The sequence below is a fragment of the Pinus tabuliformis genome, chromosome 5_1 (genome assembly GCF_031772625.1).
Source record: "Pinus tabuliformis cultivar Carrire ecotype Pingquan chromosome 5_1, CPIR1, whole genome shotgun sequence".
NCBI classification, from domain to species: Eukaryota; Viridiplantae; Streptophyta; class Pinopsida; order Pinales; family Pinaceae; genus Pinus; species Pinus tabuliformis.
The window spans coordinates 300,350,887-300,375,808 of record NC_142305.1 but is presented as its reverse complement, the minus strand read 5'-3'; the positions used below and the strand labels follow the sequence as shown (position 1 = coordinate 300,375,808).

General features: G+C 37.5%; 3 protein-coding genes across 3 annotated transcripts; all 3 read right to left on the bottom strand.

Annotated features, from left to right (window-relative positions):
- Positions 1-446: 446 nt before the first annotated feature.
- On the bottom strand, positions 447-4,804 carry LOC149164552 (uncharacterized). The gene is made up of 3 exons (XM_089429526.1): positions 3,402-4,804; positions 726-3,023; positions 447-459 (listed from the first exon to the last, which is right to left on the bottom strand). Exons 1-3 carry the CDS (start codon positions 4,802-4,804, stop codon positions 447-449), a joined length of 3,714 nt encoding a protein of 1,237 aa, XP_089285652.1.
- A 3,271-nt stretch (positions 4,805-8,075) lies between these two features.
- Positions 8,076-11,421, bottom strand: LOC149164551 (small ribosomal subunit protein eS6-like). The gene is made up of 8 exons (XM_089429525.1): positions 11,409-11,421; positions 10,151-10,235; positions 9,680-9,747; positions 9,392-9,420; positions 9,184-9,243; positions 8,955-9,063; positions 8,527-8,633; positions 8,076-8,309 (listed from the first exon to the last, which is right to left on the bottom strand). The coding sequence occupies exons 1-8, from the start codon at positions 11,419-11,421 to the stop codon at positions 8,076-8,078; spliced, it is 705 nt and encodes a 234-aa protein (XP_089285651.1).
- A 164-nt stretch (positions 11,422-11,585) lies between these two features.
- LOC149164550 (small ribosomal subunit protein eS6-like) lies at positions 11,586-12,953 on the bottom strand. The gene is made up of 5 exons (XM_089430934.1): positions 12,810-12,953; positions 12,583-12,689; positions 12,356-12,474; positions 12,104-12,259; positions 11,586-11,943 (listed from the first exon to the last, which is right to left on the bottom strand). The coding sequence occupies exons 2-5, from the start codon at positions 12,660-12,662 to the stop codon at positions 11,705-11,707; spliced, it is 594 nt and encodes a 197-aa protein (XP_089287060.1). The 5' UTR covers positions 12,663-12,689; positions 12,810-12,953; the 3' UTR covers positions 11,586-11,704.
- Positions 12,954-24,922: the final 11,969 nt, after the last annotated feature.

Below are 24,922 nucleotides of genomic sequence, written 5' to 3'. Positions count from 1 at the left end.
CCACATGCTTTACAAGTCTGAGGAGTCCATTACAGAGAACAGAGGAATATGTGAAAATGCAGATCCAATCCGAGAGAAATGCAGGTCAAATCGAGGTTCTGAGCTGATGAGATAAACTACTTCTGCGTGTTGAAGGTTGTAGATGAGATGACGCCTCCTGCAAAGTCCTCAAGCGGATCATGAGCTAACTATATATCAATTTTCGCTTCAGATGGGTTGCCTGCGAATCTGTGATGAACCGTTTCAGCAGACTTCCTTGGCACAAGATGGAATTGCCGACGCAGAGAATGGGAGGATTCGCAGATGCTGTTTCAAGACCGGCTCTGAAGTTTCTGGTCCAATCCGGAAGAAGCAAAAGACAGAGGAAAATCGAAACTGAGCTTGGATACGCTTACTTGGAATCTGTAAATTCGCTGAGGAGACAGAGACAACTCAAAAAACAGAGATCATACTCGAAATCTGTATTCAGCTTTGGATGTTCAGGTTACAAAATTGATTTAACAGAGAGCTTCTATTTCAAATAGGAATGGTGGGTCAAGCGGGAAATTTAAGGAATTGAGCAAGATGATTCAGTTGAGTTTATTACCAGAGATCTTCGAGAGCAGAGGACACCAAGGTTGGCCTCATTATCAGCTAGGGAATTGAGGTTCCTTAAGATATGAAAGAAAGATATTTTGTTGAATTTAGGGAGCAGAAGTCTGATTTTCCTAATGATAGAGGCTAACTGAACCTGGTGAGAGTTCTTAGGACGAAGCATGGCCTGGATGATGAGTCTTGAGTCTCTGAAGACTGCTAGAGAAAGGATATTTCTTTTGATCGCCTGTGTCAGCCCTTGCCACAATGCCAAAGCCTCCGCTCTGTTGTTAGTTTCAATTCCTAGACCCCAATGGAATCTCAGTTCCGGAAAGCCTCCAGGATTCAATAGAACTCCCCCACTTCCAGTGACACCAGGGTTTCCTTTAGAAGCCCCATCGAAGAATAAACAATGCTCTTCCAAGGTCGATCTCCACTTGATAAACTCTTGTTCTTCCAGCCTGATCTCCCAGCTGGAATGAGCGGGGACAGATTGAGGGGGCCTTTCCTTTAGCTTTGGAACTAATTCTTTAAACCAATTCTCTTCTTCTATGAGCAATCTTGTTTCATTCCTTGATGTAGCGTTGGCTTCCAGAGCTTCTCCCAACAAAGCCTTTATTTTAGAGATAACTCTTATTGTAGTGCAACTTTCTTCTCGAAAAATTCTGTTGTTTCTTTCCAACCATAATTTCCAACAAATAAACTTAGGGATCCACATCCAGCTGGTTTTGAGGAGACTTTTGTTTTTAAGACAGAAGGGAGATAAGCTGGCCCAAGTTCTGAACAAGGCAAGAATGTTGTCTGGGAGAGCGAGGATAGAGGGCTCTAACAGTAGCACCCCCCTCCAGACTTCTTGGGCAAAGGGGCATAGCAGCAACAGATGATTGGTAGTTTCTTCATCAGATCTACAGAGGGGACATCTGGAAGGTCCTTCCATTCCTCTTCTTCTCAAATTATCTCTGGTGAGGATGCTTTGATGTGCCACGGTCCAACAGAAGAAGTCTATTTTTGGTAGAGCTGGAAAGTCCCATATAAATTTCCATTGGGCCGGATTTGGAGGAACATGGGGAGCAGCCATAATTCTTTTGTAACCTTCAGCAACAGTATAATGGCCAGATATGGACCCCCAGCCTCTTTTGTCTTTAGCATTGGCTTTTGAAGGAGATTTTCCTTGGAGCATATCTAGAAGTAAAGAGGCTTCCCCCTGCAGCATTATGGGGATCTCCCCTAGATTCCACCCATCCCAGGTTCTGTCAGGAGCTTCTTTCCAGTTCGAAATGTCCCACAATGTGTGCAGATTACGAGACTGAAGCCAATCTTTAATGTTTGCAAGACCATTCACCTGCTTCATTGGTTGGTCACCCAAGATCGAATCATCCCACATATTGATTTTCCTTCCATTGCCAGGGATCCAATATAGATGTTGGCTGAATTGCTCCCTTGCCGCATTGCAAAGATTGAATATTGGTGAACCTTTTAGAGTTCTTGGGGGATTATCCAGGCATCTCAATCGCTGCCCATGGAAGTATTTCTTCCAAATAACTCTTTTACTCCAGCTAGTATTTCCAGAGACTAAATTCCATAGGATCTTGGCTCCCAAAGCAAAATTTTGAGCAGCCAAATTGCGCAGCTGGAGGCCTCCTTCCTGAAATGGACTCTTGAGAATTTCCCAGCTCACTAAATGGATTCTTCTGTCATTGTTATTCCCACCTTCCCACAGAAATCTTCTCAACAGGCTATCTAACTTACTAAGAAAGGTTTTTGGGGCAAGGAGGATTGATTTTTGGAATAGAGGCATGCTTATTAGGACCGATTTCATGAGGATGAGTTTCCCTGCGTTGTTCAACCATGAGGCACCCCAGGCTTGGATTCTATTCTTTATTTTGTCAAGCAGCGGCAGCCAGTGAGCAACTTTAGGCTTAATTTTGAAGATTGGTATCCCGAGATATTTAAATGACTCCCAATTTCGGATTCCTTCCATTTCTAAAAGTCTTGCTATGTCAGACAGTTCTTTAGTCGAGCAGTTCCAGCCATAGATGGAGCATTTTCTATAATTGATCTTGCTGCCCGAGATCAGCCTGTAAATGTCCAGTTCCCTCTTGAAATGTCTGGCAGAAATCAAGCTGGCTCCTCCAAGCAGCAGAGTGTCGTCAGCAAATTGGGCATGATTAATGTCTTTCACCTTGTGAGTAGTTCTGATGCCAGGAAGTGTTTGAATTTGCTGATTATGATCTAGTTGGAAGCTTAACACCGAGGCTTGGACAGCATATAGGAGCGGAGACAAAGGGCATCCCTGTCTCAGGCCCCTAGAAGCTTGGAAGAAATCAGTAGAACGGCCATTAACCAAGGGCGCAATCCAAGGCGAGGCAATACAGGCTTTCACCCAGTTGATGAAGTTTGTTGAAAAGCCTAGCTTCTTCATCACAGCAAACAGAAATTCATGTCTCACCCTGTCAAATGCGTTAGCCAAATCGAGCTTAATCACCATGCCTTTCTCCTTTCTTTGGCAACTAGAGTGGACGGCTTCTTGGACCAGCACAATATTATCCAAAATCTTTCTGCCTTTTATGAATCCGCCTTGATTTTCAGGGATGATGTCTGGCAAGATGTTTTTCAGCCTGTTGGCTATTATTTTGGAGACCAATTTATAGCTGGAATTACACAAAGATATTGGCCTAAATCTGCTAAAGTCAGAGGCGCCTTTCTCTTTTGGGATCAGAGCAAGGAAGGCTGAGTTGATGCCACCACCTATCTTTACACATTTCTGGGATTTTCTGACCATCCTCAGAAGATATTTTTTGATTATTGACCAGCAAGTCAGAAAGAACCTGACAGAGAACCCATCTGGCCCTGGGGCTTTATCGGGCTCCATATTATTCAGTGCCTTCTCTAGCTCTTCCATACTGATCGGGGCTGTCAGCATATCGTTATCCGATTCCTTGACACAATTGGGAATTAAGTTGAACGGATAAGAGTGGGGATCAATATCTAGATCTTCAGGAGCCAAATACAGGTCTTGGAAGAAGGAGTATGCAGCTCTCTTGATGCCTTCGAAATCCTTGATCACAGTATTCTGGTATTGGATCTCTGAGACTGATTTGAAGTTCTTTCGGGCTTCCGCTTGCTTATGAAAGAAGCTGGTGTTCTTATCGCCGGATTTCAGCCAGAGCATCCTAGACTTCTGCCGCCAAAACTCTTCCTCCTCCCTGCTTGATCTATGAACCTCTTTTTGGAGCTCAACTTCTTTTAGTAGCATACCTTGAGAAACAGGGTTTTGCTCCATTTCTATTTGATGAGCAGCAAGCTTATTTGTATTTTCTTTTCTTTTGGATGTGGGGGTTTGCAGTCTTTTAGCCCAGTCTTTTAGATTTCTTTTTAGAATCCTGATTTTCTCTTCCCACACAAAGAAAGGAGAGCCATGGACGGGCCTATTCCAAGAGTCGAAGACCACATCTTGAAAGCCTTCTTGCTGGATCCACAAAGGGCTGAACCGGAAAGGGATGGGGCCAAGATTGCAATCAAGAGAAAGTTCGAGAAGAATTGGCTTATGATCAGAGGTGAGATTTGGGAGAATTTTAGAGGATGCCATAAGACCGCTGGTTAGGAAGGAAGAATGGACAAGAAATCTGTCCAGACGGGCAACAATATGATTGGGGCCTATTCTTTTATTGGACCAAGTGAATTTTCCTGAAGAAGGTTTAATATCCTCCAGGTCCCAGCCCAACATTATGTCTTCAACCCATTCTCTGGCAGGATCCCTGACAATGGAACCTCCCTTTTTCTCATCAATATCAAGGGTGAAATTAAGGTCACCTGCAATTATGATATTCTCGGGGTTTTGCTCTAAAAGAAATGTATGAAGCGAATTCCAGCAGATTTTTTTCTCACTTGACAAAACAGGAGCATAAACATTAAACATACTTACTTGCTGACCAGAACCCTTGTGAAGTAGCTGAGTGAAGAGCCAGTGAGGGCTGCTTTTTTCTTGAATAAAGTCATATATGGTGCTGTTCCAGAAGGTGGCTATTCCACCAGAGGCACCTCTTGCACTAACCGCTTTTCCATGGCCTTTGTTCCAAAAAATTTTACTAGATTTGAGGAGGGAAAGATCCTCCAACTTTGTCTCCTGGATTAGGAGGATTTCAGGCGAGTATATTCTCACTAAATCTTTCAGGGCTTCCTCTTTCGACCTGCTGCCTAAACCTCTGCAGTTCCAGGAGACGTATTTCATTATTTACTTTTGTGGGGAGAGGAGGCTCCCATTGGAGCCTTGTTGCTTTTGCGTCCAGATCTGGTATTCATCATTGATTTGAGAGTTTTTTGGGATCCCTGGAGGACATCTTTGTAAGTTTCTTCCTCCCTCTGTTTCTTCTTGGATTTCCGTCCTCTAGTCGTCTTGATTGGAGTGGCCAACGAATTGTCAGATTCAGAATCTCTCTCTTCTGAATCGCCTTCAGAGTCTGAGCCTAGGCTAATGTGTTCTTCATTGCCTTCGTTTCCTCTCTGATACTCCTCTGTTGTGGGAACTGTTGATTCTGCTGCATTTGTTTTTCCTTGTTTCTCCATATTTCCGGTTTCTTCTTGGTTCTCCTTATCACCCATCTTTTCTCGAGATGGAGATCCGTCTTTGGCAGCAACGGCTTTTGGGATGATGTGAGGATTTCCCAATGGGGCGGAAGGTTTATGTCCGGAAGGTTTTGGGATAGCTTTTCCCTTTCTGATTTCTTTCCAACCTTCTTCTTCAACTGTGTTCCCTGATGGGGCTTTTGGGCAGTTTCTCTGGAAGTGTCCATGCTCATGACAAGTTCGACATTTGAAAGGCAATTGCTCGTAGTCCAACTTCTGGTAGTGCTGCCATTCTCCAACTTTGAGTTTAATCGCTTCTGGTAGCCCGGCTTCCAGATCAACTTCTACGCAGATTCTAGCACAAGTATATTGACCCTTGTGATCAGCTTTGTCAATAAATCGACCCAGCCCATTACCGATCTTCTGCAGGGATTGATAGCTCCAACAGTGGAGAGGGAGATTGGGTAAACGAACCCAGACCGGCGCCTCCTTGGGGACATCAACAGATGGATCAAAATCAGGACTCCATTTATTGAGATACAGTCCCTGATTTCCCATAAAGTACGGCCCGTTTCTGAAGACCAGGTCGCGATCTTCCTTGGTGGTAAATTCAAAAATGAAATAGCCTCGCCCTACAGCATAACAAATCACATTATTTTCCAGCTGCGGTCTCCAGTTTCGTTGTATCCAATCGTCCGTGGTCTTAGTGGACGGCCATCGGCCCATAAATTGCCCTACCAGGCCTCTGTCAGACAACGCAAGAGCTATTTTAATCGATTGCTCTTCTGGGAGGTCTATCTCTGGGATTTCGTCAAGCTTTTTAATGAATTTTGGGATTTCAATGTGCTGGTGCTGCTTCCCTTTCTGAGATAACAGCCTTCTGAAGGCATCTGCAGAGGATTGAGGAGGGGTGGGAGCAGACTCCCCACCCCCGGGACCGCTCATGGCAGCGGCCAAGAACTTGTCGGCGGCAACCTTCAGGCGTTCAGCAGCAGCGCGCGCGCAGCATTCGTAGGGGGAATTTCTCATTTTTGGAAAGCAAATATTTTAGAATTTCTCATTGATGCTTTATTTTCTTACAATCAAATACTTCCATTTCCTTCTCAAGCTACTTTAGAACTCATCCTCGTTGGATGCTCTACTGTAGTGGACTATCATCTCCATTCAACTTTCAACTACACCGATAATCTAAGAAAGTTTCATCTATCCTGCTTTTAATATCTATAGCCAGGTAATGGAGGATCTATCAAATTTGTTGCTAATTATCATGACTCCATGCTCAATGGATATTTCACTCTGTCCTACAACATTTTAACCCTTAATATCCATACCCAGGTAATGGAGGATCCATCAGATTTCGGGCTAATTATCATGACTCCATGCCTAATGGATATTTCACTCTGTCCTACAACATTTTAAATGGATCCATCAGATTTCTTGCTAATTATCATAACTCCATGCCCAATGGATATTTCACTGTCTTACAACATTTTAAATCTTATCGTACATAATATCTAGCCATTATACTGATTAAATAACAAGTTATTGAGGTGACACAGGGTGACTGAGTTATGAGAGATAACTCTCTCTAAGCTGGAAAGGTCCACTTCCAATCTAAAAACTAATTCAATGTTACCTTGGGATTTTCCTTTACACAGCCCGGTAAAATTCCCAGTGATAACATGTACTTTAAACCATTAATAATAAATTCTATTAATTACCACAATTAAAATGATGTACTTTAAACCATTAATGTAAATGTAAGTACAAATTCTATTAATTACCACCATTAAAATGACCTAATAACAGATAGTGGGAATATTGGGTGGAACCCACTTGTTATAATTCTATTAACTCCACCCATTTAAAAATTCAATCACCATTATTGATATTCATTGTTAGATTCACTGGAATGTAACTTATGGTTAAAAACTCTGCAAGTTACAACCTAATATGAATATTCACCATCAATCTCAACTCACTCTGACCCTTCAATATATCAAAAGTGTAAGTTGACTTTAAGTTCTATGTATGTTACGATATGGTATGAATATAGACCTTCAATCATGGTTTTCTGGTGAGTACAAAATTCATTTTGTTGCCCCTATTCATAGGGATTTTCTGGGGAAATGGATAGTTCAATTGGGAGGAAGAAATATATAACGTGTGGGAAAACAAATAAAAGGTTACGAGAAAGCTCACCTTCCATTGAAGAGTATAATATGGGCAAGTGTTGCAACAATAGCAAATAAATTTCACAAATACATTAAAAAAACATAAATTGTGTTTTAAGTTCAGAGTTGTGCTTTCAAAGTACAAGCCAAGATGTATGGTTATTAAGTACTCGTTGCTTTCTGCAGTTAAACCAGGTATATAAGAAAAGATTTTGGGGAACATTACCACTACCTGAGTTTCACCTCAGATCAAAGGGTACCAAAAATAATCAACTTGGCCAAATTACCAATATAGCTTGTGCTGGACTCAATTTATAATAAAAACATCACACAATGCCAAAGTATAGAAAATAATTATCATGATGTATTTTGAGGAGCATAAAGGTAGGGGGGTGCACCATACATATCATAAGGGCTGCAATCCAAAAGTAACATCAAGGAAAAGATACAAGATATATAACCCTACCTGTTCCAACCATAGCAAGAACTCGAATCATTAAATAAAAACACTTGAATTTAAAAATAAAAATAAAAAGTACTTTGCTTTTGTCCAAAGCTACAAAAAATGCTTTTGAATTACAATTGCTAACATATATTCAAAATCCTGCAGTCTGAGCCTTCATCAAAATATACCAAGACTATATATTCTCAAACAATACTCAATAAGCAAATCATTGCTTGCCGATTTTAAAATTGCACTCAGTACAACGCCATGCAAAGCAAGGGAGTTCACCTCACATAAATAGATAAAAGCACATAATACTAAGCAACTGATGGTTTTGATCCAGTTGAAACACGGGATGCTCTCTTTTTTGCCAAACTCTCACTCCTGCGATCATGCTGCTCCTTCAACCTTGAAGCAAGGAGCTTTTGATATTCAGCTGCCTCGCTCTTGGCCTTAGCAATTCTTTTTTTCTTTTCTGCAATTCTAGCACGCTTCCTTTGCAGAGTCAATGGTGTTACAAGCCTCTGAATCTTTGGAGCTTTGCTCCGTGTCTTACATGAAAATAGAAAAATAAGAGAAAATGAATTCTTAGATGACATCATACTTACTGCGATTAAGATGCACTTATTCAATGTAGGTGATGTTCCCAAAAGAAAAAAACTATACAAAACAAATCAAATTAGGAGAAATTACCACTAACATAAGGTACGATTGTAGACTTGATTTAGATTGAAAATTTCGACAGTATGTGTTGACATATTTCCTAACATCATCCTCTTTGGAGAGATTGAACAATTTTCTGATTTTGGATGCCCTTTTAGGTCCCAGCATCCTTGGTTTTTCAGTGTCCGTCAAACCCGGAAGATCATTTTCTCCTACAGAAAAAAGGTCCACAAATTCATGCAAGCAATATAGGGGATCAAGAATTGCAACATATCCACAACAATAAAATAAACAGATTAAATAGTTACCCTTCTTAACAATGACCAGGTTCCAGACAAAAAGATTAGGGCTAACAATGCATCCCCTAACAGACTTTCGTCTCCTCTCACCATTACGCCTTCCATACCCACTAAAGCAGGGGGTGCCCGGAGAAAGAGAATAAATATTGATCTGAATAATCTACTAAATTGCTGGTATGAAACTATACGATAACATATCATACAAGAATAAAATTCTGAAGATTAATATTTTACCTCTGTGCAATAACAGGCGTACACGACCTGGAGTAAGAACTCCTTGTTTCATGGGAAAACCCTGCTTATCACATCCTCCCATAATTTTGAAGACATATCCCTTGAACTCCTAGAAGGTGACGGCACAACATATTACAACTAGTTACAAAATTTCCCAAACATGAGACAGTTACAGAAGGATAAAGATATATTAATCACAATAATAACAAAATGATAAATCAACCCATACCTCTCCAAGGGCAACACCATTAACCCCCTGTGCAAGCCTCTTATCATAAAATGCACGAGTCTAGTTCACTTCAAATAACCAGCTCTATTACAACCCAATGGGGCATCAAAAAAAGCATAAGCTCACACTTGCTTTACTGGCATGGGTAGGCATGGGTCTGATCTGATTTCTACAACTCTGATCCATAGGTTCTCTCTCAAATATTTACAGCAATAAAGATCAGCTCTGGAAAACCCCCTGAAGCACAAATCATAGACACAAAAATCAGAGCGTGTAGATGAAACAGAAAGCCAAGGCACAAACCCTGCAACAGGACACGTGAGATCAGCTCCCAATCACCTCCAGACTGCGATAGACCCGCATTTCTGATGGTCAAGACAAAAATAATAAGCAAACCTCCCCGCTGCTGCAACAGAAAAATCATGACAGGGTTACTGCTTGAAAGATGGAGGAAAGGAAAGAAGTTAAGTCTCAAAATCATGAGCTGAGGTATTACCGGGCTTGGTGACCTTAGAGAACCATCCGGGAACCTGCATCTCAAATAAACTGAACTGGTTGCACAGCCTATATAATTTTGCCAAATTCAGAAACCCAGCAAAGCAAAATTTATTATGCCAATATCAAAAAAGAGAAAACAACAGAACAAAGCTAAGTAAAAACGTATTTCATGTATATGAATACCATAATTGGGATGGAGATTGAATAAGGATTCTTTGGGGTTTTGTGGGCTTCTTTTATCAACTTTTTGTTAGCCATTATAATCAGTAATATTATAATTGCAAATTGATTTTAATCACTACTATTGTAACTTCAAAACTTACTAATGCAACCTCTTGTATTACATAAAACCTAATCAAAATTTTGAATTAGCCCCATGTGACTGATGCATCAAAGGCTACTCTGTCCTTTAGACATGTCCAAGGGTTGTCAGGAGGCAGAGAGTCCACATCACAAATATTCTCTATACCTGTCAGCATCCACCATGTAATGCAGAGATTGATTGTACCTGCAACTATTGTGCCCACAAGCTGTGTACATCCACAAGTTAGCCCCTGGACTCAAATATAATTAATAAAAAACTGAACCCCATGAAAAAATGATACTTATGGTTTATAAATTATTTTATAAGATTGAACACTATAGAAGAAGTGAAAACTGAAAACTATAAGAGCCACACCTAAGCAACATACATGCAACGTGGAGGAATCTTCATGTAGTGCCCAAGCTTCAAGTCTACAAGAAAAGAAAGAGCATGTACTATACTAATCCTTCCATAAGTCTTGAAAAGGATATTGGCAATTGGTTTTCCAGGCAATAAGTACCCAATAATAAATTCCGCAACAACATTGTAACCTGGTTGCTGTTTTCACAACAATAGCAAATAAATTTCAGCACGAGCCTAGTTCACTTCAAATAACCAGCTCTATTACAACCCAATGGGGCATCAAAAAAAGCATAAGCTTACACTTGCTTTACTGGCATGGGTAGGCATGGGAAAGGTTTTGATGTATTGATTTCCTTTTATGTACTCTTGTAAGGCAAGATAACTGCATCTCTTCCAGTATCAGTTTTGTTCAGAAACGAAAAAGGAAACAACATAAGCTCATTTTCTTTCAGTTTTAGAAAATTTTATTGATCTCTAGAAGTAGCATGGTTTTCTGGTGAGTACAAAATTCATTTTGTTGCCCCTATTCATAGGGATTTTCTGGGGAAATGGATAGTTCAATTGGGAGGAAGAAATATATAATGTGTGGGAAAACAAATAAAAGGTTACGAGAAAGCTCACCTTCCATTGAAGAGTATAATATGGGCAAGTGTTGCAACAATAGCAAATAAATTTCACAAATACATTAAAAAAACATAAATTGTGTTTTAAGTTCAGAGTTGTGCTTTCAAAGTACAAGCCAAGATGTATTGTTATTAAGTACTCCTTGCTTTCTGCAGTTAAACCAGGTATATAAGAAAAGATTTTGGGGAACATTACCACTACCTGAGTTTCACCTTAGATCAAAGGGTACCAAAAATAATCAACTTGGCCAAATTACCAATATAGCTTTTGCTGGACTCAATTTATAATAAAAACATCACACAATGCCAAAGTATAGAAAATAATTATCATGATGTATTTTGAGGAGCATAAAGGCAGGGGGTGTGCACCATACATATCATAAGGGCTGCAATCCAAAAGTAACATCAAGGAAAAGATACAAGATATATAACCCTACCTGTTCCAGCCATAGCAAGAACTAGAATCATTAAATAAAAACACTTGAATTTAAAAATAAAAATAAAAAGTACTTTTCTTTTGTCCAAAGCTGCAAAAAATGCTTTTGAATTACAGTTGCTAACATATATTCAAAATCCTGCAGTCTGAGCCTTCATCAAAGTATACCAAGACTATATATTCTCAAACAATACTCAATAAGCAAATCATTGCTTGCCGATTTTAAAATTGCACTCAGTACAATGCCATGCAAAGCAAGGGAGTTCACCTCACATAAATAGATAAAAGCACATAATACTAAGCAACTAATGGTTTTGATCCAGTTGAAACACGGGATGCTCTCTTTTTTGCCAAACTCTCACTCCTGCAATCACGCTGCTCCTTCAACCTTGAAGCAAGGAGCTTTTGATATTCAGCAGCCTCGCTCTTGGCCTTAGCAATTCTCTTTTTCTTTTCTGCAATTCTAGCACGCTTCCTTTGCAGAGTCAATGGTGTTACAAGCCTCTGAATCTTTGGAGCTTTGCTCCGTGTCTTACCTGAAAATAGAAAAATAAGAGAAAATGAATTCTTAGATGACATCATACTTACTGCTATTAAGATGCACTTATTCAATATAGGTGATGTTCCCAAAAAAAAATTGTACAAAACAAATCAAATTAGGAGAAATTAACGCTAACATAAGGTACGATTGTAGACCTGATTTAGACTGAAAAGTTCGACGGTATGTGTTGACATATTTCCTAACATCATCCTCTTTGGAAAGATTGAACAATTTTCTGATTTTGGATGCCCTTTTAGGTCCCTGCATCCTTGGTTTTTCAGTGTCCGTCAGACCCAGAAGATCATTTTCTCCTACAAACAGAAGGTCCACAAATTCATGCAAGTAATATAGGGGATCAAGAATTGCAACATATCCACATCAATGAAATAAACAGATTCAGTAGTTACCCTTCTTAACAATGACCAGGTTCAAGACAGAAAGATCAGGGCTAACAATGCATCCCCTAACAAACTTTTGTCTCCTCTCACCATTACGCCTTCCATACCCACTAAAGCAGGGGGTGCCCGGAGAAAGATAATAAATATTGATCCGAATAATCTACTAAATTGCTGGTATGAAACTATACGATAACATATCATACAAGAATAAAATTCTGAAGATTAATATTTTACCTCTGTGCAATAACAGGCGTACATGACCTGGAGTAAGAACTCCTTGTTTCATGGGAAAACCCTGCTTATCACATCCTCCCATAATTTTGAAGACATATCCCTTGAACTCCTGGAAGGTGATGGCACAACATATTACAACTAGTTACAAACTTTCCCAAACATGAGACAGTTACAGAAGGATAAAGATATATTAATCACAATAATAACAAAATGATAAGTCAACCCATACCTCTCCAAGGGCATCACCATTAACCTCCTGTGCAAGCCTCTTATCATAAAATGCACGAGTCTAGTTCACTTCAAATAACTAGCTCTATTACAACCCAATGGGGCATCAAAAAAAGCATAAGCTCACACTTGCTTTACTGGCATGGGTAGGCATGAATCTGATCTGATTTCTACAACTCTGATCCATAGGTTCTCGCTCAGATATTTACAGCAATAAAGATCAGCTCTGGAAAACCCCTTGAAGCACAGATCATAGACACAAAAATCAGAGCGTGTAGATGAAACAGAAAGCCAAGGCACAAAACCTGCAACAGGACACGTGAGATCAGCTCCCAATCACCTCTAGACTGCGATAGACCCGCATTTCTGATGGTGAAGACAAAAATAATAAGCAAACCTCCCCGCTGCTGCAACAGAAAAATCATGACAGGGTTACTGCTTGAAAGATGGAGGAAAGGAAAGAAGTTAAGTCTCAGAATCATGAGCTGAGGTATTACCAGGCTTGGTGACCTTAGAAAACCATCCGGGAACCTGCATCTCAAATAAACTGAACTGGTTTCACAGCCTATATAATTTTGCCAAATTCAGAAACCCAGCAAAGCAAAATTTATTATGCCAATATCAAAAAAGAGAAAACAACAGAACAAAGCTAACAGACACCCAAAATATAGCCATGCAACAGCTTGGAAAATACTGGACAATTTAATCTGGTCTAGAACTGTGCTTAAGACCATACATGCATAAGATCTCAAATCTGTCAGCAGCCAGTCTAGACCTTAGGCCATGGTGAGAATGCGGATGCGTAATAAATATGGAGTCAATTTGATCCCTGAGCTTCTTCACAAAAGAAAAAACAAAAAAACATCTTAAGAGAGCTCATTGCCAGAGATCCATGGAAAACAAACCAGTGAAGACATTCTAATCCTATACGGATCTGATTGATGTCTTGTGACCGAAACCCAGATGCAAATCTACGCCTAAAACACCTAAAGTGATGCTAGAAAAACAAGAAAATGTCCAGGAACAAAATTGGATCGGGATATCACAGAAGAACCGCTTCGGAATCTCTGTGGGGGAAAAGTCATTTGCTTCAAGGGTCAAATAAGTTGGTCTTGGGATTTTATCAAAATCTCTATAGGATTCCTTGCAATGGTTTTTCCCTGCTCTCTGAGGCAGCAGTATAGTACTATCTACACATGGGTCTGATTTGATTTCTACAACTCTGATCCATAGGTTCTCGCTCAGATATTTACAGCAATAAAGATCAGCTCTGGAAAACCCCTAAAGCACAGATCATAGACACAAAAATCAGAGCGTGTAGATGAAACAGAAAGCCAAGGCACAAAACCGGCAACAGGACACGTGAGATCAGCTCCCAATAGGCATGTTATGTGGGTATTTCACCGTTAGGCATAAATTCCATGGCAGCGATGAAACAAAAGCACCGAGATAGAAAATCAACCAAAACATTCACGATAACAGAAACCCATAAGGCAAATCGCTAAATAACCAACACCCACCTAGATCCCCAGGCCTGAAACCTTAAAAAAACAATTGCAAAAGACACACCAAATCCAAAGCAGAATCACCAAATCACCATTTACAGCCCGGAATCATTGAAGGCATGAAGTAATCACCATGCTATAAGCAGCCTTAGCTCCCAGCGATGGCGATGGGTGTGATGAAGCCCAAAATCTGTGCCTTGTCGCTGATTTTCGAGAGTAGATTAGCAATGCTAACTCTCGTGTGCCGGGGGGCACTAGAAGCCCAGTAATCTTCAGATCTGCAACACCCACAAATATGCCTCAATTTCAACACAAACACGGGCAAAACAGGCACTACCTGCAATGGAAAAATCTCATAGAACTTACGCGTGAGAACCAGAGGAGGCGATGGCGCAGAAGAATTGGAGACCGCGGTTGTTGAGTCCTTCATCTCGACATCTTGAGTAGCCATCCTGGGCTTGCTCGTTAAACCTGAAATGGACCATTTTCGACTGTAAATATGTCGGGATTAATGGAGGCGAAACGGTGTTAACCCCGCACCCACCCTTACCTGAACGATTCTTTCCTTCGCAGCGAGGGAAACAAAGCATCACAAGGATCGATGGTTCAAGTCTTTGTAATCGTCTAACATCTAATCGTACGGTGTCCAAGGATGACAGGTAGGCAAAAAGGGGGATGGATTTCATAGGGAAACGCCTTACGGCGTAATTATCTTAGTCTTATTCATATTTATAAAGATTTAATTAATTATGTTAATTCAACGAATGTATTCTTAGCTGTGAGAAGCTTCTGGGTCTCTAATCCTGAAGTTTGCCAATTTTTGTCTTCCTTTCTTTCTAGACATAAACATAGAAGATAGTTAGGACATTTTGCAAGAGAAGCCCTGAATTTTGATCTAAAAAATCTCAAGTTATTTGTGTCTATTGTTGCATTGTCTGCTGAAATGGATGATGCTAATACATGATTTGTGGACTTTGAAGTGTCGATTCATATGACATGCAATAAGGACACGTACAAAAACTTCAAGGAAATTAGCAATGGTGTAAACATCTACCTTGGAGATGATCGTGCATATAAGACTATGGGATATGGAGATATACCCATGACTTTACCCAATGGTAGCATTAGATGCATCTATAATGTTATGTATGTACCTGGGATCAAGAAAAAAATGCTCTATGTCTACAATTACATATCAGAACCTGAAGGTTGAATTCTTTAAAACACATTGCATAGTGAAAGATTTGTTGGATCACTGCAAACCAGTTGCTTCAGGAGTCAGAGTCGGAGGCTTGTACAAGCTTGATGTTAACAACAAAAGTCATCATGCAGTGACTTCTACAACTATGTCAATAGAAATTCTTTGGCCTCACAGGTATGGTCACATCAATTATCATGATTTATTGTTGCTGCAGAAACAAAATATGGTTGAAGGTCTCCCTATGCTAAAAATAATATGTTGCTTGTGAAGGCGATGCGTTAGGTAAAATTCACAAAGATGAATTCCCTTCTAATTCTGATAGGAGAATAAGACATGTATTAGAACTTGTGCATTATGATGTTTGTGGACCAATGCAGACGAGATATTTAGGAGGAGCCTATTATTTTCTGTTGTTTATTGATGATTGCATAAGGTACACATAGGTGTACTTCCTCAAGAAAAAGAGTGATGTTTTTTAGTACTTCAAAGAATTAAAAAAAAAGGAGAGAAGCAGACAGGGAATTTTATAAAGATTCTCTGCTCAAATCAAGGGGGAGAATACATATTAGGGAACTCCGTCAATTACTGAAAGGATCATGGACTAGTGCGACAATTCACAATACCCTACAGTCCAAAGTAGAACGATGTTGCAGAAAGGAAAAACAGGACATTGGTGGAGTGTACATGGAATATGATCAAAGGTAAGAACCTCTCAAATTATTTTTGGGCAGAAGCCATTAGTATTGTTGTTTATCGAAATAATAGAAGTCCGACGAGGTATCTTGATTTCAAGGCTCCATTCGAAGCCCTGTATGGTTTTAAACCAACGATTGATCATTTGAGGATATTTGGGTGTAATGCCTTTGCACATATTCCAAAGGAGAACAAAAAGAAACTTTATGCTAAAGGTATCAAATGTATTTTTGTAGGATACTGTTTAGAATTTAAAGCATATAAAATGTTTGATCCATCTACTCACAAAGTATTTGCGAGTAGAGATGTAATTTTCCATGAACAGGTAGATGAAGGCAATAAGGATAACGACTATGAAATATGACACATTCTTCCTGAAGTTGATGACAATAAAGCAAAAGAAAAAGCAAAAGACAATGAGAAACAAAATCTTGGGGAGGAATCTAGCGATGTGGACATCATCACCAGTCAGATCCTAATCATAAATGGAGAAGTACTTTTAGAGAACAGAGGTGAAAGAAGTGAAGCATGCAGGAAATCTACTCGGCAGATTCGACTACCTGAAAGGTACAAGGACTATGCTCTCATGACTAGTGTTTTGAATGTCATAGAACCCATGAATTTTAATGAAGCTATTGAATATGAAGAGTGGAGAAAAGTTATGGAGGAAGAATATGAATCTATAATTAAAAATAAAACCTCGGAATTGACTGAATTTCCTAAAGGAAAAGAGCCCATAGGATGCAAATGGCTATACAAACCCAAGTTTAAAGAACATGGAAGTATAGATAAATATAAAGCTAGATTGGTTGCAAAAGGGTACTCTTAGAAAGAGGGTATTGATTATGAAGAAACACTTGAGCCTGTATCTAAATTGAACACTATTAATTTGTTAATTACGTTAGCTACAAAGTATCATTGGAATTTGCACCAACTAGATGTAAAATCTTCTTTTTTTAATGTTGACTTAAAGAAGGAGGTGTATTTGACACAACTTGAAGGGTTTGTCAAAAAAGGGCAGGATCATTTAGTTTGTAGATTAAGGAAAGTTTTGTATGGGCTGAAACATGCACCTAGGTTATGGTATGAAAAGATAGATTCTTTCTTTTTCCAACAGGGTTTTATGAGAAGTCAAAGTGATCCAAATTCGTATACCAAATTTGATGCAAAGGGGTATGTGGTGCTGATTTCTTTATATGTTGATGACTTAATCATTACAGGAAATTCAGTGAAGTTAATTAATGAAATTAACATGCAGATGTCACAAGTATTCGAGATGAAAGATCTCGGTGAGTTGCATTACTGTTTAGGCCTTGAAGTTTGACGAGATGTTGGTTAGACTTTTGTTTCACAGGGTAAGTTTGCTAGAGAAGTGTTTAAAATGTTTAATATGGATTAGTGCAAAGATACTTTTGTTCCTATGCAATAGAATGTGAAGTTTCATCTTGATGATGGTTCAAAAGAGGTTGATGGTACATTTGACAGACATGTAGTTGGAAGTCTGAATTATCTTACTACCACTAGACCTGATATTGCATATTCAGTTAATGTGCTGAGTCAATTTATGACCAGACCTTTAAAAATCCATTGGATAGCAACGAAAGAAGTACTCAGGTATCTTAAAGGTACAACTGGTTTTGGTCTTAAATATACCCATTCATTTGGTGTTAAGAGGATAGGTTACTTATATTTAGATTGGGCCAGTAATCCGGATGATAGAAGATCTACTACAGGTTATGCATTCAGTGTTGGATATAAGATTATTTCATGGAGCAGCAAGAATAACCCAACTGTATCTTTTTCATCTACAGAGACAGAATATAAAGCTTTTTGTGCAACAACTTGTGAAGTTGTTTGGTTGAGGCGAGTTCTTCAAGATGTTGGAGAAGAACAAAAGCATACTATAGTGATCAAGTGTGAAAACCAGAGCTCAATCAAGTTGGAAAATAATTTGATTTTTCATGCAAGGACAAAGCATGTTGATGCCCAAATTCATTTTATTAGAGAAAAGAAATAGTCTAAGGAAATTATTATTGAATATTGTAATACTTGTGAAAATGTTGCTAACATTTTCACAAAACATTTGAATCGTTTAGAGAGGTGCTAGGTTTGGAAATCAATCCTTTCTCCATTAAGGGGAAAACTTGAAAATCATGGAGAAACATATTTTTGTTTACATGTTTTCTTCAATTACGAATTAGTTCCTAATTTCTAGGAATTAGTTCTAACTATCCTAGTCCTTTGCATCTTTATAAAGATGTAATTGATTATGTTAATTCAATGAATGTATTCACAGTTGCGGGCAACATCAGGTCTCTCTCTTAAGGTTTACCAATTTCATTTATCTCTTAGTCTTCCTTTCTTTCTAGTACATGAAAGTTGTTAAGGTTGATGGACAATTTTGTGGGGGATTGCAAAAGGCATGCAACTTGATCATTTCTGCTATTTTGGAATAATATCATCCTCCCCCAAAATGCCCCATGTGTTCAAATATTCCCCCAAGAGAATGAATACCCAATAATATGGTACATAATGCAAAAATTTATCGACCGTTCATCAATCTTGTTAACTTGCATCAATCTTGTTCACTTGGAATCACGTAATAACTTTCATTTCAAGTTTTTGGGTAGTTTAAAATATTCATGTAAAGTTTATAAGGCATGGCTCGGTTTGAGAATCACGTAATAACTTTCATTTCAAGTTTTTGGGTAGTTTAAAACATTCATCTAAGTTTTCCTTTTCAATTAGATGCACGTGGTAAGGGTGGAATGCAGTGGATATATCTCCTTCGCATTACTATCCTCTGCATCCACATTGCCATTTCGGAGGAAGTTCAACACGCGGAGGTACTTCGCACTCATCACAATGAATGAATTTCCTCTGAAATGGCAATTCAAGCAGTACAGAGAGAAATGTGAACAAAATGGTTTTAAATGGATCTCGACCCCCACATCCTTACGTGTATTAGAAAAATATGTGACAGTATTTTATTAGAGAAATGTTTAAATATTAGAGCATTTGAGATGTTTTCTTCTATTTCAAAGCTAATAGCTCGAGCGAAACAACGAAGCCAATCGCTATAACAAAACCCCATTTCAACAGGGAAACCTGAAACCATACCCACAATGAAGCTTTCAGAGAAATCCGATGGCACAGGACTTGTAAGGAATCCATCTCACCCTTATTTGATATTGAACGAGCGCCCGCCATTGTTGCCTCTCACTGCAAAAATGATAACCAAGGAAAAATATGATCAAGCATGTAGAGATAAAGAAGCAAAAATAATGGAATGCCATAACGGAGAGCTCAAATCCGGAATCCATTTTTACAGGTAGGTTCTTCTCTTCTCATCATAAACAAATTCCTTGAAAAAAAACAGAAACAATATTAATGTAGTTGAAAATGATGATATGAAAGTGATTTATTGTGTGCTCTTAAAGGAAAGTTGAAAATGGTACACTAAATGAGGTATATCCAAGCAGCCACCAACTCGCAATTGGTTCATATTGTACTTTTTTTACACCTAGATAAATAGTTTTATGGCCCATACCGAATGGGCAGCTGCATATTTGTTATGTAACTTTTACTTAGTCTCTATGAGCTAATTCTTTAACCAAATGCATCTGTGCTTATATAAAGTTATGGAACTAGTTTTCTCCATAAGCCTTTGGTGTTACATAGTAGTGGAAATAACATGTAACTCTTTTTCTTCGCATTTATATTGCCATTTTGGAGGAAATTCATTGTGTAGAATGTGGAGCTTGAACAATGTTGATATAGTTGAAAATGTGATAGGGTTGAAAACGATTAGTGTGAGAGTGATTTTTTTTGTATGTTATTGAAGCAAAATTGAAACCAACACACTGCAAGAGGTTTATCCAAGAAATAACCAAATAGCAATTTAATCATATTGTATCTTTTGACACCTACATAAATAGTTTTATGGCCCATAGAAAATGTGCGGCTGCATATTTGTTATGTAACTTTTACTTTGTCTCGTTGAGCTCATTCTTTAAAAAAATGCATTTGTGCATATATAAATGTATGGAACTAGTTTTCTCCATAAGCCTTTGGCATTATTTAGTAGTGGAAATAACATGTAACTCTTATTGTCTAGATCTGCATTGTCATTATGAATGAAGTTCATTGTGCGGAGCATGGAGGTCCTCCACACTCCACACAATGAACTTCCTTCAAAATGGAAATGAAAAGTTTGAGCAATGTAGAGGAGTGTAATGTGAAGGAATGCTATCCTCCACATACTCCACACTCTGCACAATTAACTTCCTCCGAAATGGCAATGCAAAGTTTGAGCAATGAAGAGGAGTGAAATCAGGCGCAGATCTATCCTTCACATTCCAAAAGATCAAAAATAATGTTGATATATTTGAAAATGTGAACTAGTTCAAAAGAATATGGAAGTGATTTCTTGTGTGTTCTTGGTGAAAATTTGAAAACGATACACTACAAGAGGTCTATCCAAGGAGTGACCAACTTTCATTTTGATCATATATATATTTTTTTACATCTACATAAATATTTTTATGGCCCATACCAAATGGGTGGCTGCATATTTCTTAGGTAACTTTTACTTTGTCTCTTTTAGCTCATTCTTTAACAAAATTCTTTTGTTCTTGTATAAAAGCATGGAACCAATTTTCTCCATATGCCTTGGCATTATATAGTAGTGGAAATAATGTGTAACTCTTATGATGAGGAGAAAGGGAGTGCCGGGAAAGTCAAGGTCATTGGATTTCTATGTAAAAATTCATGAATCCAGCATAGTACAGAGGTGCATAGGTTAACTTCATGAGTTTAGAAGTGCGAAGCTTTGCACAACCAGAGAAGCTATCTCTCTTCCACACAATTATTGTAACACATAAATTGAGGTTCTTGATTGTTAGTTCTTATCTATGATTTTGGGAATATTGAGGTTATTACGATGAATAGGTGGAAGGCACACATTTTGTTTACAAAAATGCAGAGTGCATAGGTGTGGAGAAGTGTGTTTAGCGATACCTCTATAGATGAATTTTATTATGCAGAGTGCGAAGTTTGTGTGGAAGCGGGAATAATGAAAGATTATGGAAACAAAGCATCCTTGAATAAAGATAAAATGCAAACCTCACATTGTCTTAATCAATTACTTAGCGATAGAGGTATGTACTATGCTGCTTTGTAGCTATTAATATTTCTATCCATTGCTCTCGCTAGAATTAGTATTATATAAACACATTATACCATTACAAATAAAAACTTGAAGTATATGAAAAGGCTAAATATGAATTTTTATCATGCCTTGAGTTCATGATGAAAAAACTAAGTGGCCAATTATACACTAGTACCTTTGGAAAAAGTGTGATGACATGGACCAAATAAATAAGAAATTTGAAATCATTTAAATTTTATTAAAAAAATGAAAATATTTAAATGCTTGCTCTAAACATGAGAAGGGACAGCAACTATTTCATGTGATCCGTTGTCAACTATTTCATGTGATCTGTTGACTCCAATAAGTGTAAGTAGGTCAGACATTGTAGGCCATTTCTTCTCTGGAAATGGAGGTATTTGTTCTACTAAATTTAGATTACATTAGTATTTGGATTCAAATAAAATTTATAAAATTGGTATAACCATGTGAAAAATATGATCAACAGAGGAGAAAAAGTGATTTTTTTAGTATTTAAACACTCAAAAATAATTCACAATAAAGGACAATAATATACACAATAGTATATAATAGAGTTGCGGATTTGTAACTCAAATTCTGATTCCTTGAATGCCTTGAGGGTACAAGAATAAATGGACCTAAAACAATCATGGAGTATCCTCTAGAAAGATCATGGATAATTATCTAATATGATCACATATAATTTTTTAGAAGGACCTTTGAGAATGATAATTATGGTTATGCTAATTTTAGCTTACACATGTGCACCAATAATTTTACTAAATTTAGACTCTATTGGAAACTTCTAGAAACTATCAGCCAACTAGGAGTATTTGCCACACTCCAAGACTCCCCCTTAATTACAAACACTACCAACTAGGAGTATTTAACACACTCCAATACTCCCCCTTAATTATAAAGACTACTACATGTTGGTCTAAGTCTTCGCTAGGATTACACGTAATCAAATTTTGTTTTTTATTTATTAATTATTTTATACTTTTACATGCTAGTGCACATTTTTTTCATATCTATGATGTATAAATGTTTTCTCCAAACTTTGTATTCTATAGAAACTTTTTTATTCTTTTTTTTCTTTTTAGTGTTATTCTAGTTTTCTTCTTCAATATTTATTCTTCTTCAATGTTATTTCCACCTGGTTATTCTTATACATCTACTTTTACTTCAACTACTACTGATTGAATTGTTTAATAAACCTTTTTAAGATAAAAGAAAACATCATTTTCTTTCATCTCCTCTTCTATTGTTGTAATAGCTTCAACAACTCTTATTGTTACTTCAAATTTTTTTATTCCTTTTTTTTATGGTCTTTATGATGGCTTTTCCATACTCACTTTCCTTCTCATCATAATTGGGCTTTCTGTTGAAACTATAACTAGGTTTGGTATTCATAATTATTGTACTTGTATAAATATGTATTTTCATGTAAAAGCAAAAAGACGATATTTTTTATTATTACTTTTATTATCAAGCATGTTCTTCATGATTTGTTTTGGTAAAAAAAAAGTTTTAAAGGGTGTGCTTATTGTGACCCTTGTGAAAAGAAAAAAAATTGAATTTTTGTAAGTGTTATTTGTCCTTCCTAGTTTCCAAGTTTTACCACGAGGAAGGTAAGTCCGCCTACCCAAAATAAATGTCCTTTCAGAGGCAAGAACAACTATATATTGGAACCTATCCTCCAACAATTGGCAACCAATTCAGTGATCTTTTGTGGAAAAGTAATTCAGGTTTGTCGTAGATCTCGAGGTACATATGCGAGCTACCTATGGAAGATTATGAGGCACATATACTCAATTTTCTGAAGCACATATATCCAATATTCATGAGGCACTTGATTGAGCATTTTGTAGCATATGAACAAAATTCTAAGGCACAAATAATCTGAGCTTTCTAAGGAACCATACTTCTGAAGTATTCAAGTTATTTGTGGTAGCATTTTTCTGTGATTATACAAGCTTCCAAAGAGACAAAACTTATGGGAAAACATATGGAATCTTGATATACCTCATGTGGACACTTATTTGGAGGGTTGACTTGGAAATTGGATTTTCTAGTAAGTTAGATGTGACATGGAATTCTCTTGTCAATGAAGAATATATAAGGAAAGGATTAATGGGTTTTAGCCTTGTGGTTTTTTCCTTAGCCTCTAGGATAAAATCTTGTGTTTCTTGTGTCTTATATTTGAATGATAATTTCTTGATGAGTATTAAATAAAAACTAAGAAGAACACTAAACATATTCACAATTAATTACCATGTTTAGAAATTTTCTCTTATATTATAATTTCAACATGGTGTGAGAGCTAGTGAAACGATCTGAATATTGAATCTATGGTCTGAGTAGAAGCTTGAAGTTTTGAATAGTTTTGAAGGGCCAATATTACAACTCTATGGTGTGATGTTTTGTGAAATCTATAAATCTAAATAGTATTTCTCTATGAAAACTAGAAATATATCTAAGTTTGTAAAAGAACCATAAAAGGAATATAGTAGTGTTCCTTACTTAAGTTCCTTGTTTATGAAGTAAGGTTCTGTATAAATATGACTTTATAAATAAGACATTCATCTTCTCTCAAGAAGAACTCGTGTATGCAACATATGAATTGTCCATCTCTAAAATGCATGAAGTACCCAAGCAAGATAAGAAGGTCGAAGTATAGTAAGATAAAAAGACATTTGTATCCCCTTGTTGAAGGAAGAAATGAAGGACGAAGTATAGTCATAGTTTATGTAATGTATTCTTTTGTTTATTGTAGAAAATGCTAGAAATGATGTGAAGGAAATTGATATTCAAGTTTTATATGTGAACCCTCTAGTATACCACACATTGCTACATCATTTTTGCATCCATAAATTGATATCAAAGCACAAGTATTGTACTCTATTATTTGGTGGAGTATAGGAACATGACACATGTTGATGTGTATGACTATCAATACTTATTGTGAAAAATTGGAGTGCAAGGATCAATCAGTGACTATTACTAGACATGATGTCTGGATAGAGAAGGTTGCTAAGAGGGTGTTTGTTGGAGAATATTCACGCATCTTATTTTATATGACTGTTCTATATAATTTTGTTTAGAACAAGTTCAAATTGTAATTTCAATGGTGGGCTGAGAGAGGCCCTCTTTGATTTTTCATCTTCAATCTATAGATATGAGATTGAAGCCTTCTTTTGAGTGAGATATCTCACTCTCTTTTTCTCCCTTCATTTAATACGATGAAAGAAATCCAACACTTTGAAACTTTATGGGTTTAGACATTTAAATGTTTCCAACATTGTGATCAATTTGGCCATGTGAAAGATCACTATTTTAATCTTCACCCTCATAAGAATTGTGGAAAACACATTGAACATTCAAATAAATTCTCTAGAAATAAGACTCTTGCAAGAAAATAATTCACCTTGGATCAATTTCTTCTTGGCAATGGTATTCAACCACCAAGAAGAAATATCGGTCATACCTTAGAGTTCAATCTCAAGTATTGACACGTCTTGTAGTGGATATATCTTCATCTTCTA

Excerpts from the sequence above, each read along its gene's own strand:
- LOC149164550 (XM_089430934.1), bottom strand. The coding sequence starts at position 12,662 with ATGGGAGGATGTGATAAGCAGGGTTTTCCCATGAAACAAGGAGTTCTT. Across the intron at positions 12,475-12,582 it reads GTACGCCTGTTATTGCACAG|GGGCACCCCCTGCTTTAGTG; the intron begins AGGTAAAATATT and ends TTATCTTTCTCC. Across the intron at positions 11,944-12,103 it reads AACTTTTCAGTCTAAATCAG|GTAAGACACGGAGCAAAGCT; the intron begins GTCTACAATCGT and ends TTCTATTTTCAG.
- LOC149164551 (XM_089429525.1), bottom strand. Across the intron at positions 9,244-9,391 it reads CAGAGCTGATCTTTATTGCT|ACTCGTGCATTTTATGATAA; the intron begins GTAAATATTTGA and ends GAAGTGAACTAG. Across the intron at positions 8,310-8,526 it reads ATCTCTCCAAAGAGGATGAT|ACACGGAGCAAAGCTCCAAA; the intron begins GTTAGGAAATAT and ends TTTTCATGTAAG.
- LOC149164552 (XM_089429526.1), bottom strand. The coding sequence starts at position 4,804 with ATGAAATACGTCTCCTGGAACTGCAGAGGTTTAGGCAGCAGGTCGAAA. Across the intron at positions 3,024-3,401 it reads CCAGATGGGTTCTCTGTCAG|GGTGAGACATGAATTTCTGT; the intron begins GTTCTTTCTGAC and ends CGCATTTGACAG.